Here is a 13,093-nt window from a genome sequence, read left to right as displayed (position 1 = left end):
GAATTTGAGGTGACCCTGAGTTACAATAGCAAGTATCTAAAACAAAATAAGAAGTAGTTTGAATTTTATCCTAAATATAGTGGTTAAAGTAATGGGAAGCTTTAGGAAAAGAAATGAGAGAATCCTTTGCATCTGTAATGGATTCATTGGGCTTTTGGGTAGACAATGGCTGGGGGAATTGGCAGCTGAGATGGAAAGACGGAGATGGATAAAAGTTATTGTAACACCAACAAGCAGTGTGGATGATATAAGGTGATCATGAAGAAAAGTAGAGTCAAGGATGACTCCTAAATTTGGAGCTGACGAAGCTAAGTGGTCATATTTCCTGCTCTCATTAATCCTAAGCATCTCCTAAAAGTTTGGGGTGAAAAGAGCAAAGTTCAAGGAAGATACACAACTTAAGGCCACACACTGCTAAGTGACAAAATTGGGCTTCAAGTCCACATGGAACCACCCTCCAAAGAAGAAATTTTGGAAAACTTAAATGTGTAGCCATTTCATATCAGAAAGCTATGCTCTAAGAAATGGATCCAATCTAGTTCTTAAAGAAAACATTCAATCATGTCTCAAAATCCAAGAAAACAGGTACCCTCTTAGATAACATATGCTTCGTACAGGACAGCTGAACTTTCCTATGGAATATATGAGACTTGGCAAAGGGAGAATAAGACAAAGATGCAGGTGAGGGGTCCTGGAGAGCAGATTGCAGGGAGGGGTACAGCCTTAGTGAGAAGCAAGCTCTCTATCAGATTTTCCTACCCTGGCTAACCAAAATAGCAGATGTGAGTCAAAGATAGGAGGCTCCCTGAGGCCTCAAGGCTGGTCATGTGCTTGGCTTCCAGCTGGTACCACTTCTAATGAAGTGGTGAGGTACTACATCTGAGCTGGGGTCTTAATAGAATCACCTGGTTCCCTCCAGGCCACAGACAACAGTCCTACCTGGTTGGTTCAAAAAGACCGCTGCACGTCTACTTGCAGCTGCTCCAAGCCTCTCCTAGGACCAATCAGGTGCACTTCATAATTAGCTTTAGGTGGTAGCACAGTTGTTTTTTTGAATAACAACTAGAAGTCTTATATGGCACATCATAGATTGTGCATTGTATCTAACCCAATGCAAAGGCCACAGCTTTAAAAAAAATTTTAAATTGATACACATCTTAAGCTAAAATAATATCTGTTACACAAGTGTACATGGATGCGGTGCTAAAAGTACCTTTTCCAATCAACCATTCCAGGGCTCACTTCTGACCATGTCTGACCAGGTTTGGAGGTATCTGCCTGTAGAAGAGGGGTGAAGCATCTTGCTTTGTAAATTACCACAGGGCAGGACTGAGAACAGTTGGCCAAATTTCTGTTTTTTCAAAGTACGATCCATGGAACTCCAAGATCCAAAGCATCCTGGGTATTTACTATAAGCAAAGGGTTTGGTCCCACCCTATATTTCTTAAGTCTTACTCCCCAAGAAGGATCTGTCTTTTAATGTGCCCTGAGCACATTCAGATGCATTTTGGAAACTGTGTATCAGAAATGGGGCACAAAGATGAAATATAAATCTCTTACCGCATTGCACTCACCGTAGCGAAGCTCAGAGTCTTGGAGAATTGCTGTGATGATATAAAGCAGCAGCTGCTGCCAGTCACACCCAGGTAGAGAGGCTTAAGAGATGGTGAAGAAGAGATTGATGCTAGCTGAAGAGGATTGCTAGAGAATCTTCCAGAATTTGGTAGAAGGTTGAATTTTGTGTGATTCATCCTTGATTGGGAAAGGGTTGTTTAAATTAAAAATGCCAGTTTTTTATTAAAAATCTAAATTTTAAAAATAAAACTGTTAAACTTTTTTTTAGCTATCTCAGATTATTTTAAGTTCCAAACAAGATATAATCTGGTTAATATGAAAGAAATTAAGCTTTACCCAAATAGCAGGCAAATGGTGGTTAAAAACAATTTGAAAGCTGGGTACTGAGGAGCTCATGACTGTGATTCTAGCTCCTCAGGAGGCTGAGCTCTGAATGTCATGGCTCAAAGCCAGTCAGGATAGAAAAGTTTGGGAGAATCTGACCTCCGGTGAACAAACAAACAAAAACACCAAAAGTGGAGCTGTGGCTCAAGTGGTAGAGTACAAATTTTGAGTGCAAGGGCTAAGAGACAGCACTCAGGCCCTAAGTTCAAGCCCCAGTACCAGCACAAAGAAACAATAATTAAAAAAAACAATCTGACCTTCTTCCCTTGCATTCTGTCTTTTTCCAGTTGCTGAACCAGGCAGCAGAGTGGAAACTTCAGGCCAAAGTGCTGAAGGAGCAAGAGACGGTGCTGCAGGCTCAGGTAAAGTGGGGGTAACAGGGCATCTTGGTTCATGTTGACCGTACTCCTCCTCACCATGAGCCTAGGGCCAGAGGTGCCTCTGCACATGGCCTCACAGATGACAGAGGATGTGGGGACAGAGGGTGGAAACTAAAAATAAAAACCAACCTCATGTTTATTATTTTTAAGTAGAAATAAAAATATAGTATTACATCTATGAAAAGAATATGTTTTGCACCAAGAACATTGAGTCAAAGGTTTGTGGACGAATGATGCCATTAAAATGGCCAGTCACAGAAAGCCACAGTCCAGATTATCACCTGCCTGTGCAGAATTCCTATTTCTTCCTTTTCCCATTACCAAATTAAGAAGAAAACACAAACTGCGCCAGGCGCTGGTGGCTCACGCCTGTAATCCTAGCTACTCAGGAGGCTGAGATCTGAGGATCGCGGTTCAAAGCCAGCCCGGGCAGAAGAGACTGTGAGACTCCTATCTCCAATAAACCACCAGAAAACCGGAAGTGGTGCTGTAGCTCAAGTGGTAGAGTGCTCGCCTTGAGCTGAAGAGCTGAGAGACAGCGCCCAGGCCCAGAGTTCAGGCCCCACGACCGACAAAAAAAAAAAAGAAAAAAGAAAACACAAACTGCTGAGATGTACAATTTATAACTGTCAGTTCTTAAACTGGTGTGTGTGTGTGTGTGTGCGTGTATGTGTGTGTAAGACCATACTGGTGCTTGAACTCAGGGGATAGTGCTTTTGCTGGACTTTTTCTCTCAAGACTGATGGTCTACCATAAGAGTCACAGCCCCCCTTCTGATATTTTGCTGCTTAATTGGAGCCAAGAGTCTCAGATTTGTCTGCCCAGGCTGGCTTTAACTCAAGATTCTCAAATCTCAGCCTTCTAAGTAGCTAGGGCTATAGGCATGAGCCACCAGAGCCTGGCTTGATATAATTTTTAATAGGACCTGAGAGGGAAGGTTTTCCACGAGTTAGAGTCTGTATAGCAGGTCTACAACTGCCTTGTCCTAGGGCACAGAGAGGCTCTAGCTCTGCAGCTGGGAGTGTACCAGGCAATCCCAGAGTTCATCTGGGATTGTGTAGCAAGAGGCAGGCAATGGCAGATCCCTTGCTAGGAGATCAGTAGTGGAAAAGAGGTATGACCTTACTGTTCAGAGGTGCAAGAAAACCATGCCAGGGGTTCCGATTTACCTATCACTGTTCATTCAAAGCAGAGAGCTTGGGAGGAACAAGAAACTACTTGGAACTATGCAATGCTTACATCATCCATTATATACAGTCTACTCTTCTGTGCTAAATATAGATGAATTTGACAAGAGTCAATCAATATGATTAGATTCTGAGCTGAATTATTCAAGTGGCACTAGAATCTAGAGTTGTAATGATCTGAAAAATAAAACATAAAGATGCAATCCAACCTTCAAACCCTAGCATTTCAAACTTGGAAAAGAACCCATCAAGGGTTCTAGATTTGCCCTTGATCCTCATTCATCCCTCAGGCGTGGACAGCTCTAGGAACCAAAGTCAGGATCCTATTTCTCTATGTGACCCTGTGGACCTCTACTCAACCTATGTAAGACTAACTTTCCTTGTCTGTAGAGTGACATGCCAAGCTGGAGGCCTCGGGGATACCCAATGCTTTTTAGTGTTAAAAAAATAGCATAACACCAGGCACTGGTGGCTCATGCCTATAATTCTAGCTACTCAGGTGACTGAAATCTGAGGATTAAAGTTCAAAGCCAGCTCAGGCAGGGAGGTCCATGAGACTCTTATCTCCAATTAACCACCAAAAGAACTGGAAGTGGAACAGTAACTCAAGAGGTAGGGCACTAACCTTGAGCAATAAAAGCTCAGGGACAGTGTCTAGGCCCTGAGTTCAAGCCCCTCAGTATACACACAAAAGAAAATGAGGCTTCACTAATAAATATATAAAATGTATACAGTTGTTTACTAAATAATCTATGCAAAGCACCAGGCCAGTTCCTAGTCCCAAACAAGTACAATTAACTCAACCCATACCTACTGTACATTTTCCAAATGCTGGTCAGGGTTTTAGGTGATAGTATACAGTCAAGAAACAGAAAAATCACTGCCTGAGTTGATTCCCTTTTTAGTGTTTTCCCTAAGGCTAACAAAATGCTAACTAGCAATCAGTGTGTGAGTATTTCATAGGTAATCATCTTTTGAGAAAATAAGAGAGTCTTAAGTTGAAAAAGTTTTAAGAAGATGACCTCAGGACCCCAACTGGCTCTTGAGGATAACTGTGAAGAACTTGCAGAGCTGAAGAACTTGGCTCTGGTCTGAATGAACCCTAACTTCTCTGCCCACAGTGTAGACTACCTCTCAAGTTGCAAAGACTCTCCTTTTTTCTCCTCTTTAGACAAAAGCAGTGCTTTCAAAACTCCAATTATTACTTAATCTTCCAGAAGGAAAGAAAGGCTGTAATCATTATGTGTACTGTTGAAGCAAGCTTCCCCCCACCCTGAAGTATCAGCATTATTGGTGGTAAGCTTTTGCTGGGGATGGTAGCACACATACGCAGCCTCAGCGACTGAGGAGGCTGAGGCAGGAAGATCTGAGCGGCAGCCCCAGGGTAATGCAAGGCTAACCCACACAACATAAACAAGTCCTTGTGTCAAAAAACACCACACTTGCCAGGCATTGGTAGCTCACGCCTGTAGCTACTCAGGAGGCTGAGATCTGAGGATCACAGTTCAAAGCCAGCCCAGGCAGGAAAGTCTGTGAGACTCTTACCTTTAATAAACCACTAGAGAACCAGAAGTGGCGCTGTGGCTGAAGCAGTAGAGCACTCGCCTTGAGCTGAAGAGCTGAGGGACAGCGCCCAGGCCCAGAGTTCAAGCCCCACGACCGACAAAACAAAACAAAACACCTTGACAAGCAACCTTATTGCAAATCTTACTTAGCACTCTCACACTTTCTTTGGTTTTATGCAGTCTTTAAAGAGGTGTGAGTGGCACCACTCCAGGCCTCCTTCCCCATATCTAAGGCCTGAGCAAGAGAAAGCTCAAGGACAGACAACATTGTTTGTTCAAACTGAAGTCACATTTTATTCATAAGGCAACAGCTGGCCAGCTGGGAACATGTTTCTTACTTAGGGAAGAGATGTCTGGCTTTCAATTATATAGACTGAGGCAAGAGAGGGACTGTCAGAGATGATCAATGGCATACAATTGTCACTACAAATGAAGTGTTCATTGGATCAATAAGGATGCAGACAGTAGCTGATGTGGAAAGTCAGTAGTATCTGACAGCACAGGCACAAACCACCACCAGCGGGGAAAGATCAGTGAGTACATTCGTAAAAATGTGTCACCATGGTCTCAGAAGTCTTCTCCCTGGTCCATCCATGACGAGAGGAAAGCCCCTGCAAGTAGTTACTGTCTCCACACCATTCTCAAAGGCTAGCAAAGACAATTCCGGGACATGAGTTCAGTTTCCTACACTCTACAGATGTTTATAATTAAAATTCAGTGCTCAGTTAAAAGAATGTGTGAGTCCCTTGCTCCATTTAAAAATGAAATGTTGAAGCAATTAGCATGACTTTGAACAATAGAGTAGTTTTCTTTCTATTTCTGCCTCTGGTAGGAAAAATACTGCACACAACCTCTAGCTGTCCTCTGCTGGATTCTCTGAAACCCCAGGATGAGCATAGGAACATCCCTTGTCTATTCAAACATGCATTGTGTCAGCATAATCCTCAGAGGGAAAGTACAATTGGACAAATAACCATTAAGGAAATACGTTTTTTTTAGGGGATAGTGTTGAGGCTGGTTACCTGAAAAATACATAACTCACACATGTGTTGCCACTTAGGAAAAATAAGTCAGGTAAAAGAAAAGCAGACTATTAAATGCAGGTCACTAGAAGGAAGAAATAGAGAGTTGACAATAGGTTATAGGGTTTACATTTTTCATTTCTGAAAACTTCTAGAGATTGGCTGTACAGCCATGGGAACATACTTACTACTGATCTATATATTCAAAAGTGGTTAGAACTATATATATGTATATATATATGTATATATATAAACTATATATATAGAACTATATATATATATAAAACTATATATATGGAACTATATATAGTCCCCTACTGGAACTCAAACTTGGTACCTGATGCTTTCATTCACTCACTAGCATTTTACCAACTGAGCCATGCCTCCCACCTTAGGATGATAAATTTTGTTATACGCATTTTATCACAATTAAAATGGTTCGGGCTGGGAAGGTGGCTCAGTGGTAGAGCACTTGCCTTGCATGCATGAGGTCCTGGGTTCAATTCCTCAGCACCACATAAGCAAAAAGAAAAAAGCCGGAAGTGGTGCTGTGGCTCAAGTGGTAGACCGCTAGCCTTGAGCTGAAGAGCTGAGGGACAGCGCCCAGGCCCAGAGTTCAGGCCCCACGACCGGACCCCAAAAAAAAAAAAAACAATTAAAATGGTTCCCAAAAGTGGATATGGAAGGAAACAAAAATAGTCACCAGGAAAAGCCCAGAAGAGGTGGTAATGGAGCAAGGCATGCTTCTTGGCACTTGTCTGCCTTCTTCATGCCGCAAGCCAGCAACAAGAAAAAATGGCAAAGGAACAAAAACACCTGCCCAATTAATTCACAAAAAAATAAAAATTCTGATTTTCTCCCTTAGATCTTTTACTTTGAGAAATGATGGGGGAAGCTACTTTATAAGTACATGCAAGTAAAAGTCACTACAGCTGAGTGAAGACAGTCTAACCAAAAACAAAACAAAACAAACAAAACCAAGAATGCCTGTCAACACTGTTGACGTTGAAGTTCAGATGCAACTGTTTCTGACTGTGTCAGTGTCACATCTGGGAGTGGAGAGACCATGCAGGTTGCCTAACTGAATCCTGAAACTAGCGTGTAAGAAAGGATCGGGAAGACCAGTTTAGGAGACCACAGTTTTTCAGCAACCCCCACATTTGTGAAACTGCTGAGATTAGTAGTAAATTATTAAAAGATTCAGGGGGCATAAGGGATAAGAAAAAGAAAATTTCAGGATGGACTTGGCCAAGAATGCAAGTGAATAAATTTTGTGATAGACGATTCCAAGCTGTTTTAAGGAACAGACCACTAATGTATAGTATAGATAGCCAGACCCACAAGAGTTTACACTAGGATTATTATTATTTTATACATTCTGTGTGTGTGTGTGTGTGTGTGTGTGTGTGTGTGAAATCCAAGAGCATTTTCCTAGCCATGAATTCCTTGCTGCCCCTTGCTCAATTTTCTGTAATCTTTCTGCCAAGGAATCATGAGAAACAAACATAATTTCAATTCTGTCATATGGCAAATGAGAGGTTTCAGACTGATGGTCATTTGTTTGACTTCTCTTTGGAAAATTTATATCCTATGAAAGAATTTATGATAATATTTTGTTGCTGCTTGCTGTACTAAGCCTTCTATTATTCTGCATTATTTAGAAATAAACCAATGTGATCAGCTGCTTTCTGAGATCTAGGGGTCCTTTCTTCACATACACTCATCCACTCGCTCTGACACTGCCTCCACCTGTGAGCATTCTCCAGTCTCCTGCTATTTTAGTCTGTGTGCTCTTCTCTCTTTTAGAAAAGAGAGTCCCATCAAAACTACCAGTTGCTCAGCTTTTCAGACAGCCCAGTCCACCAAGTCTGGCCATATTTGTTATTGAGTGCTGTAAATTTGTTGTAACCATCTGAGGACCTGGGACTGTTTCCCACACTGAAGAGTACTGAACTGAAAATGGAGGCTTAACAATGTTAATTCATCTCTATTAAGTCTCTTCACTCAAAACAAGCCATCCGGATTCCATTTTCAGAACCAAGGTTTTGATGTTAGTGTCATTCACAGTCAGGGACTTAAACACTTTCCTTCCTAGTGCTGCCCACTGTTGTCATCTCAGATACAAAACTTGAAATTAACCATGTGAAGATACAACGGCCCTTTTCAGTTCCTCACCTCTCAAGAAAGCTAATCCTTTGGATGCTTTTTTTTTTTATTTTTATTTTTTTTATTGTGAAAATACTGTACAGAGGGGTTACAATTACATGGGCAAGATAGTGAGTACATTTCTTATCAAGCATTGTAGCCTCCTCCTTTGTTTACCCTTCCCATCCCTTCCCATCCTCCCTCCCCCCCCCACCCAATCCTCCCCCCCCCCAAGTTGTAAAGTTCGTTTTTGACATGACAACTTGTACTTCTCATTGTTGCAACAGGTCCACCTGTATCCTTATTTAAACGACTTGTTTTTCCCCTTCCCCTCATGCTTTTTGTATAAATGAGAAAAGGCATCTCTTTATCAACACTCGCTGCTCTCATCTGTGATTTTGCTGGAAGGGGGCATTGTGAAGAACTAGTGGCTAGAATACCGTGTTGATAAGCATACAAAAGCTGAATGTCTAAGGCAGATATGGTAGTTGCTTACAGTGATTACAGTCTGCACAAAAGGTAGCCATCCTGGTCCTTGGCCATCCACCTTCCTTTTTTTTTTTTTTCTTTTGCCAGTCCTGGGGCTTGAACTCAGGGCCTGAGCACTGTCCCGTGGCTTCATTTGCTCAAGGCTAGCGCTGTATCACATGAGCCACAGCGCCACTTCCGGCTTTTTCTGTTTATGTGTTACTTAGGAATCGAACCCAAGGCTTCATGCATGCTAGTCAAGCACTCTACCACTAAGCTACATTCCCAGCCCCACCCCTTCCTTTTATCGCTCAGTTCATTTGTCTACATTCTGCCTCCTGTCAAGATACCTTCCCTACCAACTCACGTCTCACACAATCACCCACTGCACCTACTGGCTGATGGGGCAATTTGTCTCCATCCTCATAGAGTCGTTGTCTTTGAGATTAGCCTCTCATTAGGAGTGAGGGTCCCTCAAGAACAAAATCCCCACGTGAAACACCTTGGTGCCTATAGTCCACGTATATGTATTCAGTGCTTACTGAATGTTGGTAAAAGGCTTGATACAATGAAATAGTGGAAATATATTTTATCATTGTTTTCCTTTATGGAAGCAAGTCAGCCATGTTCACTCAGCTGGGCTGAGCTTATAGTGAATAATACAACTGAACACATGATTAACACTCTACTGAGAATTCCTTTAAATCATTTTTCTTCTCAAATAATGAACAATGACATGTTGTTTTGTTCTGGAAGCAGCCTTAAAATAGTTCTCTTTCCTCTGTTTACAGCTTACTCTTTACTCAGGAAGGTTTGAAGAGTTCCAGAACACTCTGGCAAAGAGCAATGAAGTGTTCGCCACTTTCAAGCAGGAAATGGATAAAGTGAGTCTTACTTACCATCTATGAAATATTGACATTTTCTGACAGGCAGCTCTCCTTTGGGTTCATTTTCCCATGCTATTTTGGTGTATATCATGAAGTAATGAAGTATTAAAGGTAGGAATGAGACTTGAGTCATATTTTTTTGGTAAATTTGTAGTGAATTGATCTTAACAAGAGCCCAAAACTTCTAGGATATATTTCAGTCTGGGGAACAGTATTTCTTTTTTCTTCTTCATGGCTAACATGTATATAGCAAGGGCCAATATTATATTGTATCTATTAAATCTAACCTTCTAAAAGTTAATAAAAATCTTTCATATAATTATATAAAAGTATAATATTAGAGGAGAAAATACTGTTAGAGTGGCTCCTTCTAGACCCCTGACTAAAGATGTGAAAGTCCAATTTTACATTTTGAGTGGTTTCTCTTTTTTTTTTGGGGTCCGGTCGTGGGGCCTGAACTCTGGGCCTGGGCACTGTCCCTCAGCTCTTCAGCTCAAGGCTAGCACTCTACCACTTGAGCCACAGCGCCACTTCCGGCATTTTTTCTTTTTGCTTATATGGTGCTGAGGAATCAAACCCAGGGCCTCAGGCATGCAAGGCAAGCTCTCTACCACTGAGCCACCTTCCCAGCCCTTTGAGTGTTTTCTCATACACTCTACGGCTGGACAGTACTTGTTGAAGAGGTGAATTCACTTTTCTCTACCGAATTTTATTTTTCTTATCTATAAATTGAGATATTATCTTTCCTCATTCACGCGATTGAAAAACTCATAAATTAATGTACTTCAAAAGGGGTTTCAAATTTTTGAGAATATTTAACAAATACATGCTATGAGTAGGTATGAATAGTATAACTAGACATTTTGTTTCATTTTGTTTTGTTTGTGCTGACCCTGGGGGGCTGAACTTTTAGGCACTATCCATGAACTTTTTTGCTCAAGGTCTAGCACTCAGTCGGTTGAGCCACAGCTCTACTTCTGGCTTTTTTTTTTTTTTTTTTTGGTGGTTAATTGGAGATCAGAGTCTCATGGACTTTCTTGCAGTGGCTTTGAACTGGAATTCTCAGATCGTAGCCTCTTGAGTAGCAGAAATTATAGGCGTGAGCCACCAGCACCAGGCTTGGATGTGTTTAATTAAATCTCATTCAATTCAGTATTTTTGTAAGCATGTCAGTAGCAGAACTATTTGATGGGTATGACAGCTTAATTCTATAGTCCTAGCTACTTGGGAGGTGGGGTAAAGTTGCCACATGGTTTGAGCTAGTCCAGGCAAAAAGGTCACAAGACCTCAACTCAACCAACAAAAAGCTGAGCACAGGTGGTGTATATTTATCACCCCACCTATGTGGTAAGGGTAAACAGGAACATCACAGGCCGGGTAGATACTGGCAGAACGGGAATCCCTAGCCTCAAAATAACCTTAAGCTAAAAGCGCAAAGGGTGTAGCTCAAATGATAGAACAGCTGTGTAACACGGCAAACCCCGGACTCTCACCTGAGTCCAGCCCCCACCACCATTCTGCAATGAATCAATTTATGGGTGGACATATTTTGGGCAGTATTTTCATGAAATCCTGTAATTAATTTCACAATTAAGAATGTTAATGCTCGGTAAAAGCTAGCTTTCTCCAGTTTGCATGTATATATAATCCCAGTTACTTCACAGGTAGAGATGAGGGGGACAGCAGTTCAAGGCCAGCCCTGGCTCAACGTTAGTAAGACTCCCCACACGCCAACTGTAAGATACTGGCAGTTCGTGCCTATAATCCCAGCTACTCAAGAGGCTGAGACACAAAATTCACTAAATGAAATGAAATGGAATACATCTAGCCCATTCTGTTAACTCTCTGAATATGATTCCACTTCTCTGAGACTCAGTTTCCCCACTAATGAAGTAGGGGGTAACCACAGAACCTTTTTTCAAAGACTAAATAAATAATGTGTAATCATGCAAACAAACACAGATAGAGGACACAGAGAGTTGCTTTACTGTGGCCAGTGCCCAGATATTACCAATATTGCAAGGACCAAAGGCTATGCCAGCTTTGTGATTGTGATAGTCTTCTGCTCAGTAAAATAAATGATCTAATTTGCAAGTTTATTCATGGGTCTTGGTTAAGAAATCTTGACCTTGAATGAAAGGAAAAGCAACAACAAAACAATGTGCTCCTAAGTAGTTTTCTTTCTCTTGAATTGGCTCTCAGACAAACCCATTCATTCACCATTGACCTAGAGAACTCAGAAATAAGTCCTGACTCTTCCACAACCTTCATTCTTAGCATTCAACATCTGTTTGCTTTAGCATCTGACAACAGAAGGACTGCTCTAGATGCCACATATGGAACTAGTAGCTTCCTTGATACATTCTCTCTTCAGAGTTAACACAAAACATTCTGGTTTCTGTAGACAACTAAGAAAATGAAGAGGCTGGAAAAGGACACTGCCACATGGAAAGCCCGGTTTGAGAACTGTAACAAAGCTCTGTTGGACATGATTGAAGAGGTGAGGAAATTCTTCTGTTAGTTTTTATTCCCTATGTCCCTCCTCTCTAGTCAAAATATTCACACACAATATAAGCTAACAGTACAAGTGATTACATTGGGGGGAAAATGGGCTGAATTTTGCAAGGATGTAACCTGTTAAATTGTCATGAAAGTAATAAAACAAGGGTAATTTAGAATCCAGGCCTGTGTCATAAAAGAGCTTTATGGCCCTTGATCACATGCTTGTTAATACAAAAGCTGTCCCCATAACAGCACTAAGCCTGCTGTGCCTTACTTAAAAGTCGGAAGAGTGCCGGGCTCACACTTATAATCCTATCTACTCAGGAGGCTGAGCTCTGAGGATCATGGTTCAAATCCAGCCCAGGCACAAAAGTCTGTGAGACTCTTATCTCCAAATAACCAGCAGTAAGCCAGAAGTGGAGCTGTGGCTCAAGTGGTAGAATGTTAGCCTTAAGCAAAAAAGTTTAGGGACGCTCCTTGGCTTTTAGTTCAAGCACTGGGACTGGTACACACACACACACACACACACACACACACACACACACACACACACACACACACACACACACACACACACACACACACACACCCCACACACACCACACAAAATTTTTTTTCATTTCCCCAATGCCTATCTAAGAGGCACAACCAATGATGTGAATACACTAAGAGTCAACATCAACCCATTCACCCAGAGCATATGTAATTTTATAGACAGATATGGAGAAATATTTTCTTATGCTCCTTAAACAGGCATTTAAATACTAATATCATACCAGGATCTAAAGGTTTTTCTGTTGTAATAGCAAATATCCATGACCCTGACATTATAGACAGGGTTTTTTTGGTTTTTTTTTTTGGGGGGGGGGGTCCGGTTGTGGGGCCTGAACTCTGGGCCTGGGCGCTGTCCCTCAGCTCTTCAGCTCAAGGCTAGCGCTCTACCACTTGAGCCACAATGCCACTTCCGGCTTTTTTTCT

The 13,093-nt window shown here is 41.6% G+C and overlaps 1 protein-coding gene across 1 annotated transcript in view; it reads left to right on the top strand.

Moving 5' to 3' along the window:
• Txlnb (taxilin beta) overlaps positions 1–13,093 on the top strand; it is a 42,246-nt gene that overhangs the window by 27,549 nt on the left and 1,604 nt on the right. Inside the window, exons 6-8 of the mRNA XM_042668526.1 lie at positions 2,247–2,321; positions 9,518–9,610; positions 12,018–12,113. Coding sequence (XP_042524460.1) covers positions 2,247–2,321; positions 9,518–9,610; positions 12,018–12,113 — 264 coding nt within the window. The remainder of the gene's footprint in view (positions 1–2,246; positions 2,322–9,517; positions 9,611–12,017; positions 12,114–13,093) is intronic.

Source organism: Dipodomys spectabilis, unplaced genomic scaffold (assembly GCF_019054845.1).
Source record: "Dipodomys spectabilis isolate Male_0828 unplaced genomic scaffold, ASM1905484v1 ptg000001l, whole genome shotgun sequence".
Lineage (NCBI taxonomy): Eukaryota > Metazoa > Chordata > Mammalia > Rodentia > Heteromyidae > Dipodomys > Dipodomys spectabilis.
This window is presented reverse-complemented; position numbering and strand designations above follow the sequence as displayed.